The sequence below is a fragment of the Pogoniulus pusillus genome, chromosome 13 (genome assembly GCF_015220805.1).
Source record: "Pogoniulus pusillus isolate bPogPus1 chromosome 13, bPogPus1.pri, whole genome shotgun sequence".
NCBI lineage: Eukaryota > Metazoa > Chordata > Aves > Piciformes > Lybiidae > Pogoniulus > Pogoniulus pusillus.
The window spans coordinates 30,507,103-30,526,258 of record NC_087276.1 but is presented as its reverse complement, the minus strand read 5'-3'; the positions used below and the strand labels follow the sequence as shown (position 1 = coordinate 30,526,258).

At 44.7% G+C, this 19,156-nt stretch overlaps 1 protein-coding gene and 1 long non-coding RNA gene across 2 annotated transcripts; one reads left to right on the top strand and one right to left on the bottom strand.

The window, feature by feature from the left end:
• The first annotated feature begins 394 nt into the window (after positions 1-394).
• Positions 395-13,550, top strand: LOC135180933 (cytochrome b-c1 complex subunit 2, mitochondrial). Its single transcript, XM_064153810.1, has 14 exons — positions 395-580; positions 2,026-2,124; positions 2,249-2,398; positions 3,876-3,940; positions 4,876-4,932; positions 5,885-6,009; positions 7,105-7,202; positions 7,612-7,669; positions 7,829-7,924; positions 9,356-9,555; positions 9,933-10,013; positions 10,507-10,583; positions 11,613-11,766; positions 13,308-13,550. Exons 1-14 carry the CDS (start codon positions 545-547, stop codon positions 13,389-13,391), a joined length of 1,380 nt encoding a protein of 459 aa, XP_064009880.1. The 5' UTR covers positions 395-544; the 3' UTR covers positions 13,392-13,550.
• Positions 1,385-19,022, bottom strand: LOC135180935 (uncharacterized). The gene is made up of 2 exons (XR_010304608.1): positions 18,801-19,022; positions 1,385-1,669 (listed from the first exon to the last, which is right to left on the bottom strand). It is a non-coding gene; the product is annotated as an uncharacterized LOC135180935 (long non-coding RNA).
• Positions 19,023-19,156: the final 134 nt, after the last annotated feature.

Here is a 19,156-nt window from a genome sequence, read left to right as displayed (position 1 = left end):
GCAACGAGCGCGCCCCGTCAGGCACCGCCGCGGGGGAAGGTGGCTGGGAACGCCAGGAAATGGATCTGTTGTGATTTACTGGCTCGCCACGGGCCGAAGGCATCGCCGCGCCTCCCGCGCCCGGGGAGGCGGAGCAGGGGAGGCGGAGCAGACGCCGGGGAGCAGACGCGGCGGAGCAGGGGAGGCGGAGCAGACGCGGCGGAGCAGGGGAGGCGGAGCAGACGCGGCGGAGCAGGGGAGGCGGAGCAGACGCCGGGGAGCAGACGCGGCGGAGCAGGGGAGGCGGAGCAGACGCCGGGGAGCAGACGCGGCGGAGCAGGGGAGGCGGAGCAGACGCGGCGGAGCAGACGCGGCGGAGCAGAACTCCGCCTGCCAGCCGCGCAGTGTCGCTCTACGCTCGAGGCGTGAGCCCGAGCCCGAGCAGTCGAGTTCGGCTGTCTGCTCGCTAGAAAGTCCGAGCGGCGCAGGGCGTGCCGGGAAGGCAGAGTCCTCCTCCGGCGTAGCCATCTTCTCCTCGCCAGGCCGAGCGGAGCGGCGCGGAACCATGAAGGCATTCCCGGTGGTCGCGCGTTCTCTCTCGGTGAGGGCGACCTGAGCGCTTTGTGCGCGGTGGGGGAGAGGCACACGTGGCAGTGACAGTGCTTGTGCGAGCCTTGGGAGCTGTGAGCGGGTCTGACCCCAGCCAGCCCCGGGGCTCCGCGCCGGCGGGGCGGGCAGCGGGTGGGCGACCAACCGGGCTGGTTTCGAGCTTATGGGGCTGTCCCTGGGTGGTGCGGATGGGGGCTGGGGCCAGGGATGGGGGCCGAGCTGGCCGGGTGGGTGGTGTAGCGAGGCTGAAGGTCAGACGGGCCGCGGACCGGGCCCGGGGTGGCCTGCGCGGAGTTCCGTGGCTGGGAGCTCCCCGGGGGCTTCATCGGGGGTCTCTCGGGAGCAGCACACGGGGCAGGGCTGGCTGCGTGGCCGGCGGGAGAGGAAGAGTGGTCTCTGAGGGGATCCTTTCTCGCTGGGGAAGCTTCAGCTGCGTGTGGGAAGGAGGTGCCCTTGGCGAGTGAGGCTCGGGCTGTCCCGGAGACGTGCAGCAGGCAGAGGGCTCGCAGACGATCTGATGTTAGATCTCTGCTGCAAATGCTGGCTCGGGTGGGATGGCAAATTGTTTCCGAGTGACGGTATGTTCATGAGCCAATTCTAGATACGCACTACTAATTCACAGGCAAGTAGATTTAGTGGTTAGCATTAGATGCCAAATTAGCAGTGGGAGGAGTCTCTCCTGGACTCCGTATACGTAGAACAGAGGCTGTCAAAGGGAGGGCAATTACATCGCTGGTATCCCTAGAACTGAGTGCAGCAGCGCTTCTGTCACTCAGATTTTTACTTTTCATGGGAATTAAGTTATGTTTTTAATGTAAGAAGCAATAAATACACTTACTCTGCAAGTAAGAGAAACACTCAAAAAGAGTGAAAGGGAATAATAGCATTTTGGATTCAAAATCAGTAGTCTTGTCAGCTACTGAAGAGAAGGCTGAAACGATGTTCACCTCTTCAGTTGGAGACCTGCTTCTGGTTATTACTCTGCAGTTTGGTTATTCACACAGATCCCCTCTTCATGTGCAGCACTCAGTGTAGATAGGGGTTTTGAGAGATGACTCTTCAGGAGCTGAGCTGCCTACACCTGAAAAATAAGAAAATCATCTTCAAAGCTGTGTTCTGCACGTGTGGATTGCTGTAGTGGTTCATTCAGTTAATTGCTGTGCAGTGGTCCTGCAGACTATATAGTACCAGTAGAGATTCCAGCTTTCTGAAAGTAACACTTCTTGAACTTCCAGAGACCTCACGTAAGTCATTGCACAGGTTCCAAGGGTGTTGTGAAAAACAGTCAGAGGAATTGCAAGGGAATAATTTCATTGCTGTGAGGCAAGAATTCATTTGCTGTATTTCCCACTCTAAAATGATTTGCTTTCTCAGCATGCAGTGAAGCATGTGAAGAACTAATTCAGGAAATCCATTCCCTTATGCTTTCTCCTGCAGAAGAGGCTTTATTCGCTTAAAGTAGCTCCTAAAGTATCGCCTCGAGCCTCAGCAGCTGCAGACCGAGTGAAGTTATCCCCAGAGTCTGAGGATCTTGAGGTTAGTATGACTACTGGTATCTTTTTCTCTCTCTTTTTAATTTATTTTTTGAAACCCAACCAAAGCAGGACTGTGACAGTACTTCCAGTGGATGACTAAAGCAATTCTTTTGGTTTTAACACAGATCACAAAATTACCAAATGGCTTAGTTATTGCGTCTCTGGAAAACTACTCTCCAGCTTCGAGAATTGGTGTGTTTATCAAAGCAGGCAGCAGATATGAAACTGCTAGCAACTTGGGAACTGCTCACTTGCTTCGTCTTGCAGCTAATTTGGTAGGTGTTTATTCTCTTTCATGATATGTTTGCAGTAGGTGAAGTGGTGGAGGGTTTATGACTGCAAAAAGGACCTTGAAGGTAAAAAATGTCATTGAGAAATATCAGTGCTTCCTGGAAGACAGGCAGTGATCATTTATTTAGAATTATCCTCTCCAATCTTAAACTAGATAGACAGAAGATATGTTTGTTTTGAGCTCTGCCTAGTACTCAGTTAAGCTGCAGTGAAAGTTCATTTGGGTGACTGATAGCAGTTTTGTGTGTGTGAGGAATATTTCTGAACAGTTTTTCTTGCTACTGCCATCAGGATATTTTTAAGCTCCTCCTTTTCCCATTTATGTCTAGCTTCAGTGACACAAGATGCTGTTGGAGCAGATACATATCATCAGGTTGAAAAAAACAGCAATTAAATTCATTAGTTGCAGGTCCTTAAACAGTTGCTCTAAGGACTACCTTGTGTAGGTACTGCAGGAGTGACATGTGGATGCTGTATCTGAACAGCCTCTTCGCTTCCACTGGGCTAGATGTCCCATGGGCCTGACCAGCTGTGACCGTGCCCAGTGCTCCTGTTTATCTCAGTTGCTGTCCTGGCTCTGGCTGCAGATGTAATCACAAGCTCTCACCACATACCAGCCAGGCTGTGAGAATTGGAGCCACTGATTTAGTTGGGACAATTAACGAGGCAGGAATTATAAAATATGTATCATAGGATCATAGAATCAACCAGGCTGGAAGAGACCTCCAAGCTCATCCAGTCCAACCTACCACCCAGCCCTATCCAGTCAACTAGACCATGGCACTAAGTGCCTCATCCAGTGTTTTCTTGAACATCTCCAGGGGTGGTGACTCCACCACCTCCCTGGGCAGCCCATTCCAATGCCAGTCACTCTCTCTGCCAAAAACTTCCTCCTAACATCCAGCCTAGACCTCCCCTGGCACGACTTTAGACTGTGTCCCCTTGTTCTGTTGCTGGGTGCCTGGCAGAAGAGCCCAACCCCACCTGCCTTCCAGGGTAGCCACACAGCACAAACATGTCTTTGCTGTACTGTGGATTCTGTCCGTATCAGTTTCAGGAAAACAATCAAATATCCCTGCTTATTTCCTCTTTCCCAACCTCTGTCCAAAGTTAGTTTCCCCAGACAGTAATCAGCATAATAGTACACGTAGGCATTCCTTGTCCTGGTTTTACCAGGCTTACCTGATTCCAGAAATCCTATTAAATGTTCAGGTAAGCCTGGATCATTCTCAAAGAGGCTGGAGAGCAAATATGTGAGATTTTGGTGGAAAGTTGGAGAGGATGCTAGAAATGATTTGGAGTAGGGATGCAGCAAGTTCACTCACCTTTCAAAATAGCTCTTGTGTAAGTGCATGAACAGACACTGTACCAACTTGGCCTGTGCACTGGAGAACCTCAGGCAAAGCTGCTCTGAAGAGAGCTGGAATGTTAAGTTTCTTTCTTTTGTCTTTTTTTCAATAGACTACTAAGGGAGCATCTTCTTTCCGGATTACTCGTGGCATTGAAGCTGTTGGGGCCAGCCTAAGGTTTGTAACCATATGTAATAGTCATCTGTCTTGGTAAGCTGCAGACAAGCTGAATGACTGAAGGAAACTTCAAATGATAAGCCTTATGTGGTAATGCTACTTGGGTGGTGAATGTTGCCAATGGACATCTCTTGTACTTCTGACTTCAAGAGTATACCTATGGTTTGGCTTTTTGAAATGCCTTTTCAGTTAACAAAATACAGATGATAACCTCTCCTCCTGTGTACCTGGAAGAACTATAATTTGTCCAGAAAGCTTGATGCTCTGACTGCCTTTTCAGGCTTTGAAATTAAACTTCCTGAAGTGAGCAGATTTTTTTTTCTCCAGCTTTTGTGAACAGATATCACTTAGCAAACTGGAGTTTTGAGAACACTTCAGACAGTAGTTGTCTTTTGTGATTTGGGAATTTAAAGCCTAGAAAACAAGCCTAAGAGAAAATGAAAAAGGATCTCTTTTTGCCTGCTTTCTTGCAGTGTATCTTGAAATAATGCAGTAAGATGTTTTATATAGAATTGGGTTAAAAGCAGTGTTTTAGGTAACTTGAGATTATGCTTTTTTGTTAGTGTTAATTGCAAATACATTGAAAGAAATGGAAAAGACCAACTGTTTTCTACCCAAAGACTATAATCTAAATTGCCTTGCTCAATTCTTAGGCACATTTGCTGCTCAGCCTTATTTGGTTTACCTTGAATTAACACAGTATGTTAAATTCTTGTGGTCAAAAGATATTTGTTATTACTTGAATACTTAAGATAGCAGTTTTAGTTATGTCTGTTTCTGCTCTCTGTATGTTATGACTCCTTTAAACAGCCATCTGAAGGGGATTAAAGGTTAACTGGATATTCTGGTCAATGTCTTGCTGGCAAAATGAATGGTGTTTGAAAACACAATTCTGTATTCTCTGCTGAAATGGATTTTTATCTTTTCCCCTTTAGTGTGTACTCAACAAGAGAGAAAATGACATACTCTGTGGAATGCCTGCGTGACTATGTGTAGGTATCCAGATGTGCTGTAATCTGCATTGCTGCATTCTTGGCAGACTGCTCTGTAGTAGACACTCCTCATTTTGCAGGAAGCAGCAAGAGAATCATTAAGGTTGAAAAAGACCACTAAGGTCACCAAGGCCAGTCATCTGCCCAATACTGCCAGGTCCACCACTAATCCATGTCCCAGAGTGCCCTGTCTACACCTTTTTTCAAACACCTCCAGGCACAGTGATTCCACCTGCCTGGGCAGCCTGCTCCAATGCCTGACCACTCTTTCAGTAAAGAAATTTTTCCTAATACCAACCTAAACCTCCTTTTATGCAGTTTAAGGCCACTTCCTCTTGTCCTGTTGCTAGGTACTTAGGGAAAGAGAACAACACCCATCTCACTACAGCCTCCTTTCAGGTAGTTGTGGAGAGTCATGGGAAGTGACAACCTATGCTCATGTGTTTGGAATCAATAAGTGACTGCTTTAATGTTCATCTTCTGTATCATTGAGCATACAAATCTTAGAAAGCTGAAGTTGCATAGAATGGTCTAGGTTGGAAGGGACCTCAAGGATCAGCCAGCTCCACCCCCCTGCCATAGGCAGGGATGCCTCCCACTAGAACAGGTTGCTCAAGGATTCATCCAGCCTGGCCTTGAACACCTCAGAGATCACATTGGGTGATTCTGTGCTCCACAACCTCCCTGGGCAACCTGTGCCAGGGTCTCACCACCCTCACTGTGAAGAACTTATTCCTAACACCCAGTTTAATCTCCCTCTTCCAGTTGAAACCCATTATCCCTCATTCTGTCATTACAAGACCTTGCACTCTCAGCAGTGCTCTGTACATTAGTGCTAATAACTGGTCTGCTTCCAGTGATAGATTTTGTTTTTACTGTGTTGCTTACAGATCAAATTGCTTTCAGTTTCCTTCTTCTGTGGTGTTTAATGCCTTTAACTTCTTTTATCTAGTGATACAGTAATGGAGTACCTCCTTAATGTCACCACAGCACCAGAGTTCAGACCATGGGAAGTAACTGAACTTCAGCCACAATTAAAAGTTGACAAAACAATTGCATTTCAGAATCCTCAAGTTGGTAAGTGTGCTTTCTGATCCACACTGGCTTCCTGGGAGTTTCTTTAAAACAAAAAGCTTTTATAAAGATAAAGTTTCCTTTCTGCTCTGTGACATGACCACTTCATTTGCAGCTTTTCCTTGTTGATGGGCATGGACTTTCTGTAGTTAGAGAACTCTATTTAAATACAAATCTGAAAGACTTCCTGAGTGTGTGGTTATTTTAGTGTAAAAGCAGCATGTATTTTATGATGCTAAAAGTGGATTGCAGGATTACATTAAAAAAATTAGGTGCATGGCTTAAAAAAAAACAACCAAGAACCCAGCACAAAGCCTATTCCAGTATATCTTCTGTTACTTAACTCCAGACATCCAAGTTCATCCAGGTAGTTCTGTGTACTAAACACCATTCTACTACTTTGTGAACTCATTAAAGGTGACATTGCTGTGCTGGGCTTTGGGAAAATCTCTGGCTTGCAGTTCTGCTATATTTTAAAAGTGGAATCTTTGGGCTTGAATTTGTATGAGCCAGAAAATGGTTTCATAGTAAGTGAATATTTTCAGTTAAGAGTTACATTCACAGTCAGAAGCCTGAAGAAAGGAATGTTCTCTTTCTCTTGAGAATATTTGGAGACTATCAGAAATGAGGATAATGCTGGTGGATGCAGGGAAAAGCTGACAAGAAAGGAACTGAAGCCACTAGCATCCTTCATCTGAACAGGGAGGTAGACAACAGCACACAAAGCTACAAGTAGCATTATAAACAGCCTGTGCTTTCTCAAGCTGAAGATCAAGAGATGCTTACAGTGATGATGGTTATCATTCTGAAACTAATTAAACTGGGGTTTGTTGTTGTTTTCTATTGCTTACCCTTTCCCAAACACTGCCTGCATTTGTAGCTTGCTGTTGAGGCCAGAGTGTTGAGCATATGCAATTTGCCTGAGGATTTGGATGAAAGTTCCTTTTGTCTTGGATTATTCCAGATCTGCTTTTGCAGATCTTGTGGTTCTTAACGTGGATGACAGCTCTGTTGCACTGGGATAACATTCAGTTTCATAACCTTCATTGAAAGTAGCTCTTATGTTAATCACTGTCACTGCAACTTTGTTCCTCCTAGGAGTGCTGGAAAACCTGCACGCTGCAGCTTACAAGAATGCTCTGGCAAATTCCTTATACTGCCCATCTTACAGAATTGGAAACATTACATCTGAGCAGGTGGGATTGTGTGAGATAGATCTGTTTCAGTTTCTTTCCCAAGGAGAGATGAAAGAAAACTAATTTAGCAACTCTGCAGTCAGTATTAACTATCATACTAGTTTGAGATTAAAATATTTTTTTCCATGCAGCTTTTAGTTCTGGGTGCAAAGCTCAGGTGCACATTTGGAGGGGTGGCTAACATTGGTGGCTGGCTGTTGGCAGGAAGGCTGTCAATGAAATGCAGGTGTTGAGTGTATAAAGGATTGTTTGGGTCACTGGAGCATGCATAAGAGCTGTTCTGTGTAGCCAGTTCCTTTTGGACTGTGCTGCATTAAGAAGTATAAGGCTGAGCAGTGGATGTCAACAATATGCTTTTCCTTTTTGTTCTTTATTCAAAATACCCTAAACTCTGAATTTCCTATTGCAGCTTCACCATTTTGTACAGAACAATTTCACAAGTGCAAGAATGGCTCTTGTAGGAGTAGGTATGTGTGTTCTTTGATGGAGACTGCAACTCCTGAGGGAAACTGCTGTAGAAGTTGGACTTCTCTGTAGAAGTGAAATGTTACACAGAAATGTTTTCAGAGGGTGGTAACTGCTGTAGCTTGTCATTGTCACCACATGGGATAACTTTTGTGTTGCAGGTGTAAAGCACTCTGTGTTGAAGCAGGTAGCAGAGCACTTCCTGAATATCCGAAGTGGAGCTGGCATTTCTAGTGCAAAGGCTGTCTATCGAGGGGGTATGTATGTCTCTGCTGTCTGTCCCCAGGTACTGATTTTATTATCAATACAGGAATTCAAGGTTGGAAATGGAATCTACATACTTGTACCAAATGCTGTACTTGGGAAGTGACAGGTCACAAGCATCTCCCATCTAAATAAGCAGAGAATTATTCACCACTGTGGAAAGTTGTAGGATAAAACTGAACCTGAATCTCCAACAGAACTTTACCTGCAAGATCATTGTTGTTCACTTTATGGAATAAATCTGGCATATAGTTTCTCTTGGTATTTTTGGGAAGATTCACTTAAGAGTAGATTAAGGACTGTCTAGAAGTGGTGACAGGCTTTCTTTTTAGGGAAGGTCTCCTAGAATGTCATAAGTCTCATAAAAGACAAAGCAGTGCAGTTCTAGAGCCCCCAACACAAGGATATGGAACTGTTGGAGCCAGTCCAAAGGAGGCTACAAAGATGCTCAGAGGGCTGCAGAAGCTCTGCTCTGAGGACAGGCTACAAGACCTGGGGCTCTGCAGCCTGGAGAAGAGAAGGCTTTGAGGAGACCTTATAGTGGCCTTCCAGTGTCTGAAGGGGGCTACAAGAAGGCTGGGGAAGGGTCTACTGACAAGGTCTGGTAAAGACAGGATGAGGAGGAATGGGTTTGAACTGGCAGAGGGGAGACTGAAACTGGATGTTAGGGAAGGGTTCATTGCAGTGAGGGTGGTGAGACACTGGCACAGGTGGCCAGTGAGGTTGTGGAGCACAGAATCACCCAATGTGATCTTTGATCTCCACAACTTCCCTTGGAGGTGTTCAGGGCCAGGTTGGATGAGGCCTTGAGCAACCTGTTCTAGTGGGAGGTGTCCCTGCCTATGATGAGGGTTGGAACTGAGTGATCCTTGAGGTCCCTTCCAACCTAAACCATTCTGTGACTCTGAAAGCTTAGGTGTTTCAGAGCAGTACCTAACACTAACCTAATAGTCACTCTTTAGTTGGAGGATTGGCTCACTCTGTAAACAGAAACGGGATAAAATTTGCAACATCTACTCATTGATTGGAATAACTGCAGTCCAGAGTGAATGGGCTAGTAAAAGACTGAGTAAATGCTATCATGAACAGAAGGTATGCTACTTTTCTGGACATTTGTTACCTGGAGACTCACTGACTTTTATCACTTCATACTATATATGGTTAAGGAACAGGTTCAAATAAGGCACAGTAAGGTACTTAGTGTTGTGCTTGCAAGACAATTTTTACATGTAAGAGACTCTTTCAAATGACCTACAGTCTGTTAGCAGCTTCTTGCTGTCTTCCTGAGTGGATATGTAATAACTTCACACCCTGACTTCTCTTCTGAAACAAACTCCTGCCTGCACATGTCTCTTTCTGTACCTCTGAGCCTACAGTAGTTTCTGAGTGCTGCCTTGCCTTTTATTCTGTTGTTGTATTTCTAGGTGAAATCAGGGAACAGAATGGTGATAGCCTTGTCCATGCTGCTATTGTAGCAGAAGGAGCTGCTGTTGGGAGTGCAGAAGCAAATGCATTCAGTGTTCTTCAGCATGTTTTAGGTGCTGGGCCCCTTATCAAGAGGGGAAGCAATGTCACCAGCAAGTTGTCGCAGGGTATCGCTAAAGCAACTGCACAGCCATTTGACGTAAGTTCAGAGGGTTGCTGTACACTCAATGCTTTAGTTGTGCTTTAAGAGGTTACTGCCTCCTGCTAGAATCTTAATTAGCTCATTCTTGGGCAAGTTAAAATATCTCAGAGAAGGTCTGGAATTTCTGTTGCACAAGTGGGAGTTTAGCTTTCTGGATTATAGTATTTTAGATCCCAATAGTAACTGCTTTCCATGCTGTTGGATTGTTCTGATACTTGAAACATTTGATGATGATGCTGGTGGACCTTCCCAGCCACAGCGATTCATAGCAGTTAGATCTTGTGCTGAGGGACTTGTCAGTGTGAAAATAATGTTTGGACTCAATGATCTTGAAGGTCTTTTCCAATCTAAGAAACTCTGTGTTTGTTTTGCAGGCTTCTGCATTTAATGTTAATTACTCTGATTCTGGGCTCTTTGGGTTTTATACCATATCTCAGGCTTCAAATGCTGGTGAGGTGAGTTGCTGATTAGAATTTAAGTATTAATGTAATTCTCAAACTAGTGTTTTGATTGGAGACAGTGAGCGAGCCAGTTCACCTGGTTTCGTACAAGAATGCTGCATGTTGAGTTACAGCTCAGCTGTGTAAGCTGGGAATGAGGCTTGTTTTCTGGGAAGTACAAATGCCTGAGACTGACTGAAGATGGTAAAATACCTTGTTAAGCCTAATGATGCCGTGGGGAACATGCTGGCTCTTGAAGCTGGCAGAATTGGATAAATGAAAAATGGTGAGACCATACAAATGAACATGGTGTTGCAATTTAAACCTCTGCTGGGTTTTGTGTCTCTCTTGGGCTGGGCATTTATTGCTGCATTTTCATCTTTGTTATAAAGCTGCTCAGAATTGAGTTTGGGTAGACAATGCTAACGCTGTCAACCTGCTCTCCCCTGAACTTTATAACAGGTTGAAATTTAGTGCAGGAAGTTTTTAATGATGTAATTTTCCTTAGGTCATTAAAGCTGCTTTGAACCAGATAAAGGCAGTTGCTCAAGGCGGCGTCACTGATGAAGATGTCAAAAAGGCAAAGTAAGTGCATAAGGAAGTGTCTTGTGCATCGTGAAGTGTGAAACTAACTCTGTGCAGCAAAGGAAAGGTCTTGCATGTTGTAGAGAGAAGTCTGAGACTATTCTGTTCAGCAGCACTTGGCATTGTCCTCTCATGTCTGGGGAACTGCTCACTTCCCTGTGGTCAAACTGAGGCTCTCTCAATACTCCTTTTTCCAAAGTTTATTCCCTCCCAGTGCTGTTTCCTGATGAAAATTTGTTATCTAACTTAATGTTTCCAGAGAACTGCTTCAGTGTTAACAATTAGCAAGTAGCAGCAGATGCTGTTGTGCTAATCATACTCAGTAGTATTAGGGTGTAGTTAAATTAGAATCCTAAATTGCATTATTTAGGTAATACCATTTACAGTCACACTGCAGCAATTCCCAAAACAGTTCATTTAGCTAATCTGCATCTTCAGAGAATAGCAATAATGAGGGTATGCAAGTGTAAAGCACTGAATTGGTGATGCTAAATCCCACTGCTAGAAGTACATGCTCCTAGGAACGTTTGAGATGGGGGAAATCACTAGTAGAGATGCAGTAACACCAACCAAGTGTCAGTTTCTAATTTATAGGGGGTTGTGCACTTCAGCTGATGTTTGATCTCCAGGTCCTGTTGAACTGCACTGAGCGTCTAAAAGGAGTTCTGCAAGACAGCAATCCAGTACAGGTTCTCTCGGGTAGCAACACTAAGGCACACACAGATTAGTTTGTCTGATTCCTGGGGTACTTAAAACTGTACTTAAACCAGAAACCTGAGAAATCTGTGTGGAGAGGCTGATTGTTCCAAGACAATAGGTGTTCAAGTACACTGTCAGTTTCACGCCTGGACTCTTTGTAACGCCTCTTTCCAAACAACAGAAACCTCTGTACTTGAAAACCTTTCAGAATGGAGAAGAACCTTGCAGACTGAAAAAGCACCAAAGACTCGTTTCATTTATGGGGAGATTGGGAAAGGTGGTAACAGGACTTAGCTGCTCACTCAACCTTAATGCTGTGTTTGATGGCAGGAACCAGCTGAAAGCGACGTATTTGATGTCAGTGGAGACTGCAGAGGGGTTACTGAATGAAATTGGCTCCGAGTCGTTGATTTCTGGCACACACACATCACCATCTGTTGTTGCTCAAAAAATCGACTCAGTGGGCACTGCTGATGTTGTGAATGTAAGTATGTGTCAGCATCTACAGGTGCTCCTCAGTTGCTGTGTGAGGGGTTTTGTACAAAAGTGGTGCTTGCTTGTGTGTGTTTATAAACAAACATACACTATGTTTTTGAAAAGAGCAACTCATTTCCAAACCCCAGCTGGCCCTCTGGGCCGCGGAGATGCTCAGGGGGCTGGAGCACCTCTGCTGTGAGGACAGGCTGCTGCAAGAGTTGGGGCTTTTCAGTCTGGAGAAGCAAAGGCTTCGAGGAGGTCTTGTAGTAGCTTTCCAGTATCTGAAGGGGGCCTACAGGAAGGCTGGGGAGGGACTACTGACAAGGTCTGGTAATGACAGGATGAGGAGTAATGGGTTTGAACTGGCAGAGGGGAGATCTAAACTGGATGTTAGAAATAGGCTCTTTACAGTGAGGGTTATTGAGACACTGGCACAGGTTGCCCAGGGAGGTTATGGAGCACAGACTTTGATCACATTGGGTGATTCTGTGATCCACAACCTCCTTGAGTGACCTGTTCTAGTGGGAGGTGTCCTTGCCTATGGCAGGGGCTTGGAACTAGATGATCTTTAAGGTCCCTTCTATGATCTTTTGATGTCTTTATTAACAGAAGACCCTTTAAATCATAGAATCAACCAGGTTGGAAGAGACCTCCAAGCTCATACAGTCCAGCCTGTCACCCAGCCCTGCCCAGTCAACTGGACCATGGCACTAAGTGCCCCATCCACTGTTTTTTTTAACACCTCCAGGTCCAAAGGTGCTGTAGGCTAGCTGGGAGTATGTGAAATTCTCATCTACTTCACTTAAATTCACCAAAACTGCCAACTAGAAATCGTGGAAAACTTGGTATTAGTTCCTGTGCAGGCACTTTTGTGTCAGGTCTTTTGGATTCCTGAGTCTAGAATATTTTGTGTGCTTAATACATGACAAATCAATGATAAATTGACATAACTCCATTTCTACTCCAAATTAACTTGTGGCTTATACTTGAAGCAGTGTTCATAAAGCAATTCATCAGGAGAATTTTTGAGAAAGAAACCATGTTTTTCATTAGTCACTGCTCATTTGTGCTGCAGTAACTATGAGCTTTTGTAGTAAGAGACCAAATGTATCTTGGAGTGCATGAATTATTCCAGGAATAACTGTTTTCCAAGTATTAGTGTCTTTTATGTCCAACTGTCATTCTGCTGTTTCCATTTAGACTACAAGGTAAGGAGCAGCAGTAAGTTGAGCAGCAAAAGAAAAATGTTTACTTGATGTAAACCTGCCCAGGGAGGTGGTGGAGGCATCATCCCTGGAGGTGTTCAGGAAAAGACTGGACGAGGCACTTAGTGCCATGGTCTAGTTGACTGCATAGGGCTGGGGGATAGGTTGGACTGGATCATCTTGGAGGTCTCTTCCAACCTGGTTGATTCTATGAGATTCTATGTACTGTGGTAGTGTTGAGATTTGTTGATTGTTGTAGTAACCTGAAGCTGAGGCTATGAACAGCAAAAGCAGCTGTTGCAGAAAAGATTTCCTTATATCCATCTTTCTGATTTATTTTCAGGCTGCAAAGAAGTTTGTCAGTGGGAAGAAGTCAATGGCAGCTAGTGGGAATTTGGGAAATACTCCTTTTCTTGATGAGTTGTAAAAACAAAACTGATGTGGACTCCAGATGGACCTGAGGTCTAAGTCACCTGTGTTCTAAACAAAATACTACTAACGTTATTTATGAATTCAGGTCTTTCAGAAAATTAACCTGGACTAATTGTGGGCTTGAACTCATCAAATAAAGTGCTGAGTTCATACATTTTGTGTTGAGTTTTCTTTGTTTTTTTCATTGAAAGAATGCTGAAAAGTCTGCCTCTGTACACTGGAGGTAAAAGTACAGTGAGAAAATAAAGTGACTTTTAGTCGATCAGAAAATAGAGGTATCAGAATGGTGGCTATGGTGATTACAGACTAATGCTCTGACTGCCACTGTTTGGTCATCTGTTCTTCTATGTTTAGGGAAAAGGTTCTTGATAAGCTTTCTTCACCACCTTTGCATTAAGTAAATGAAGACACTTAGCTTCAAACAAAGGTGAATAGGTTAGACCTCCCTGGCACCTCCAACTGCTAGTTGTCTGGGCTTAACACAGGTACTGGTCCTGAACGCCTTCTCCACAAGTAGCTTTAATGGACGCTTATCAGCAGACTCCTCCCTCCCCTCAAACAGCTTTGTATAGGTAATATTTCCAGCATCTTTGGCCATTTAGCTTTACTGGAAGTCTAGGCCTCTATTAGAAGAAAATAGGCACAATGAAACTTCAGAAGTCTAGTCAAGTTTCAAGCTATTCTGAAAGAAAGGTAAGTTGTTTCAGAGAGGATGCATCTGATACAGAAAGGCAGGAGGAGGAGGAACTGGTGCCACTGTTTTCCATAGCCCAGTATAGAGGAGGTCTCACACCACTAGCACCAAACCAGCACTTGCACAATGTATCCATGGTGAGTAAGCTCCTAACAGTTTATACTGAAAGGTTTCCAATTCTGCATCTTTATCACTACTGGAGCTGGTGCTGACTTTGTCCTTGGCATCTTCACTTACAGCATGACATGATTTGAATGTGCAAGAATTCCCATAGCCACTTAGTAAACTAATCATAGGGACCTACTTCAAATAGTTGTTCTAAAATCAAGCTCATCAGTTCTGAAGCTCCTCTAATAACAAGCCAATACTCTTGTCTGTAGTCCTCTGCACACTACTTCCTTTGGCTTCTGGAAGTTGTACTTTGGCCAACAGAAACTCAAGCTTTCCTTTTTCTGCTCCTTCAGAACAGCAAATTAATTGATCTGTTTAAACATAAGCTTAGAGGTTTAATCTCTTGGAAAGTCCCTTGCTATGTGTTCTTACTTTTTGCTGTTCTAGCCTAATTAGCTCCTTTTAATACTTCATTCCTTTCCCTGCTGCTGAGGTTTCTGTTCTATTAAATCTGTGTGCCTCAGGAAAACTTGTGCTATCCCATCTAGATTAATTATACTTAACTCTATGAGCCACCTTTAGGACTGAGAGCAGTTTATTTTCCAAAGCTTCTGTGTGCAGTGGCTCTCAGAAGGAGTTTATTTTTCCTGAAGTTTAATTTTAACAGTCATTAACCACTGTCAGTGGTGAGACCAACTAAGAAACACATAAGCTTTTAGCAGGGTTGTAGCAAGACCTCCATCTTGGTATCATCAACTACTTGCAATTGCCTGGATCCTCAGCTATTGCAAATTGATAGGATCTCTTTGACTTCAGTGGCATTAATGGAACTCAGGCATCTTAAGCTCACTAGGGAGGCAGGAAGGGGCATGTCTAAAACTAATGTTTGTCCTCAACCTGTCTTCAACTGTAACTAAAAAAGTAAACTTTTGGTGTTAATTTCAAGTCACAATTTTCTACCTAAGAAAAATAAATGAAAGTCAATCTTCAGACTAGCATTTTAGCCTAAAATGTAAAAGTTAGTATGCTGTTTCTTGCATGAATAATAAGCAAGGGGTGAAATTCTATGTGCAACATTATTTTTTACTCTGCTGTCATCACAGGAATGAGGAACTTCAGGAATCCATCTGCAGTTAGCCAGTGTTGAGGTACTTCAACACAAGTAGTTCCTGTAGGAATGCAGCGCAGGAATCATAGAATCAACCAGGTTGGAAGAGACCTCCAAGCTCGCCCAGCCTAGCACCCAGCCCTGCCCAATCAACTAGACCGTGGCACTAAGTGCCCCATTCAAGTCTTCTTGAACACCTCCAGGGATGGAGACTCCACCACCTCCCTGGGCAGCCCATCCCAATGCCAATCACTCTCTCTGTGAAGAACTTATTCCTAACACCAAGCCTATACCTCCCTTGGCACAACTGGAGATTGTGTTAGTTACTACTTAGAGGTAAGAAATGTCTCAATGAAATCATAAATTCCTGCAGGGTCCATCCTAAAAGTTCAGGATGTCAAATGTGTATTAGAACATCACCTGCTAGGAAAGAAAATTGACAGCAATCAGTTTAGGAGCTCTGTTGCAATTGAACCTTATCACACCACTGTGGACAGCTGCAGTTCACTTGTTTAGCTCGTGATTGTTCTGAGTGACCATGCTGAACTTCAGGTGGCTTACTCAGTGCTACCTTCCATTCCTGCGTGTGTGTTTAGGCAGGATAAAGGTAAGCTGGTGAATGTGCTCATCAGTCCCACCTCTCAAGAGTGGACAGACCCCGGCAAGGCTGAGCTGAGATTATGCACACACCGTTGTATATCACCTTGCTGTTCACGTGTAGATATGGAGCCAAGTGTACTCCTTCCTCCACAGTGGCTCAGTTTACCTAGGTGGATGCTGGAGAACCTGTCACAGCTGTGTAACCTAATGTTTGTCTAGGCCTTTGGAGGTTTGCAGGACCTGAGTCTCCACAGCAGCTGGTACCTGCCCCTCCGCTCTGAGAACAACCATGACAAGGTAAGCACATCCCTGGAGGTGTTCAAGAAAAGACTGGATGAGGCACTTAGTGCCATGGTTTAGTTGACTGGATAGGGCTGGGTGATAGGTTGGACTGGATGAGCTTGGAGGTCTCTTCCAACCTGGTTGATTCTGTGATTCCATGATTCTACGAAATAAGGCCAGGGGAGTTGTAGAAGCTACTTACAAGAGCTGGTGCAGAATCTGGGGACTTCAGCAGAAAGTGGTGCTGATGGTTTGTATTTGTTTTAAGGGGTAAGGCTGCAAATAATGTTCTTATCACCTGCTGCCAGTGCAGAGCACTCAGCTGCAGCTTTGCAAAAAGCAGTACTGCATCCAACAACAACAGTGTACAGAAGGCCCAGCACCTATATATACCATGGGACATAACAAAACAGGGTTCAAGGGGCTCGTGGGGAGCTGCAATTACTGTTGTAAACCTTTCATTTGGGAGGCTGCAAAAGGCAAACAGAATCATTCTGCAGCAGGCTACAGTTCTCTCAGCAGCCAGGCAGAAACAGCTCCAAAAACCTAAGATCAGCTCCAAATGGCCAATATTTGTCACAGGTCCTCAGCCTCCTTTAAGCTGTTATTTTCTTGCTGCAGTAAATCAAACACATCACATGCCATAAACTACTTGACTCCTTGTTCTTGTAACCTTTATTGAAAATGCTTTTGGAGCTTGCCTTTTCCAAAAGATTGCAAATAGAACTACTTAGTTTCAGTCATTAAGATGCTCTATTTTTTACCTTAGAGATGTAAAAAAACCCAAGCAAACCAACAACAGAATCAGGACCACATAGATCCTTTTGTACACCATAGTTTGTTTGTTTTTTAGGGAACAAGCAAAAGCTTTCAGCTCCTAAGATGATGATGATAATAATAATAACAACAATTATTATTATTATTATTGTTGTTGTTGTTATTTTTGCATGGTTGTAGCAAAGACCTCCATCTTGGTAGCAGCAGCTACTTGCAATTGCTTGTTACTATTATTATTAAGTACTTAGTTCAAATCAGTTTCTCATTTCCACTTGGTATTTTTCCACTGATTTTTAAACTTGGATCAGAAGCACAAAGCCTTTCCTAGCAAGAGGTGAAGAACTCCACTTGATGGGTTTTATTTCCATCTTTCTTACTTGTGCTTGGAATTCTAATTCTCCCTGAAATGTGTGAGAAGAAAGGACTGTCCAATCTATAAAGGCAATGGTGGAAAAATTACCCTCCTTTAAAGATCTGTGTTTTCAATGTACAGCCCGGAGATTTCTAAGTGACTTCATTCCACTCAAGCCTTAGCTTCAGCAATTTCTCTGTTAAAGACAATTTAACACTCAGCAATAACACAGCACACTCTCATCCCCAAACTGCAGTTCATGAGTCTAATGCAATTGGTCTAGGGACCCATGTGAAGCAGTCAAATTTACAGAGCTTTCAATTACAAGCTTAATACAGGTGTCTGACGTTCCACCAGAAGCCTTAATAAGCAGTAATATTCTGTTAGCACTGATAGGCCACAGTTGAGGTTTAAAGCATTTACCAAAGGAGCGCCGGCATGAATTGTTGGAGCATGGATATTAGTCTGTTTGTAATTGTTCTGTATAACAGAGATAGAAAGCAAGTCATAAGATTAATTCCAAGCCACTGGGAAGTTCTTTGTTACTTGTGGAGGGAAATTTCTTTACCTACAATGCACTGAACAAGGAGAGGTATCATTCAAGTTGAGTTGCTATATAAAGGTAATAGTCAAACTATTTTTGGACCAACCTGCTGAGGAGCAGGAAATCTGTTTTTGCTTGAGAACGATGTATATAGGCTTAAGTCTTGATCTAGCTATGAAGCAGTCACCCATATCAGCTATTTTAAGATCAGAGATAAGTCATTACTATGGAATGCTGGCAGTGAGCTCTACGCAGTTTGTGCTAGTTTCTTTCCCCTGTGATTTAAATTGAGCTTCCTTTGATCTGTGCTAAGTGTAAATAAACCAGAGACAGGCTCAAAGCATGTATGTGGAAGGACAGTATTTTTACTGCTGGCAAGTTTGAGCACCAAATATCACTGTTGGTTCTTTTTACCTTATTTTAGCTTTCTGCCATTCGCTGCAGAGCTTTTCTCAGCAGCACTTTCCTGGAGCTATGGCCTGTTCTGTATGATTATGAGACCCAACGCTTGTTCACCCATCCTCACATTTGCCCTTAGTGCTGCCAGATGTGTTTCGCTGCTGGCAAATGCCCTGTGACAAGTGAGAGAAAAATGGTACTAGCTGGAAGCGTGATACCTTTCTTCAACAGAAGAGAGGGGCAGCTGGCACAGCAGAAGCCTGTGCTGCCATCTGGACAGGACAGAGGTTTGGGCAGAGAGTAACATTAGGAAATTCAGCAAGGACAAGTGCAGGGTCCTACACCCTAACGCTAAACCCGAGCCCTAACTCGGCCCAATGCTGGGCTCTGCAGAGAGACAGGGAACTGCTTGAGAGGGGACAGCAAAGGCCCCCAGAGACGATTAGGGAACTAGAACGTGTCTCTTCTGAAGAACGGCTGAGGGGTTTGGGCATTTCAGACTGAGGAGGAATCTTATCAACGCTTGTAAATACTCACAGGGTGGACACCGGGAGGATGGAGCCAGTCTCACTTTCAGCGGTGCTCGGTGACAGCACAAGCGGTAGCAGGCAGGAACTTGAACAGAGCTGGCGGAGTCTCTATCTCTGCAGCCATTCCAAGCCCACCTGGGCGCTGTCCTGTGCTGGCCAGGGGCGTAGGCCTACATGATCCCCGGGGGACCCCTACCACCCCGCGCTCCTAGGCCTGAGCCGCGGCCGCCGCCCCCCCCGCCTGGGACACGCCCTGAGGCGGTGGCCGCCGCGCCCGGCCCCGCCCCGCCCCGCCCCGCCCGCAGGCTCGCGCGCCCCGGCCGCCCGCAGCGCCCCCTGCAGGCCCCGCGGCAGGCCCCGCCC

What these genes read in the sequence shown, in the direction of transcription:
- LOC135180933 (XM_064153810.1), top strand. Translation starts at nt 545, where the DNA reads ATGAAGGCATTCCCGGTGGTCGCGCGTTCTCTCTCG. An exon ending in GCTGTTGGGGCCAGCCTAAG is followed by an intron (nt 3,941 to 4,875) that starts GTTTGTAACCAT and finishes TTTCCCCTTTAG; the next exon opens with TGTGTACTCAACAAGAGAGA. An exon ending in GAAACATTACATCTGAGCAG is followed by an intron (nt 7,203 to 7,611) that starts GTGGGATTGTGT and finishes TTCCTATTGCAG; the next exon opens with CTTCACCATTTTGTACAGAA.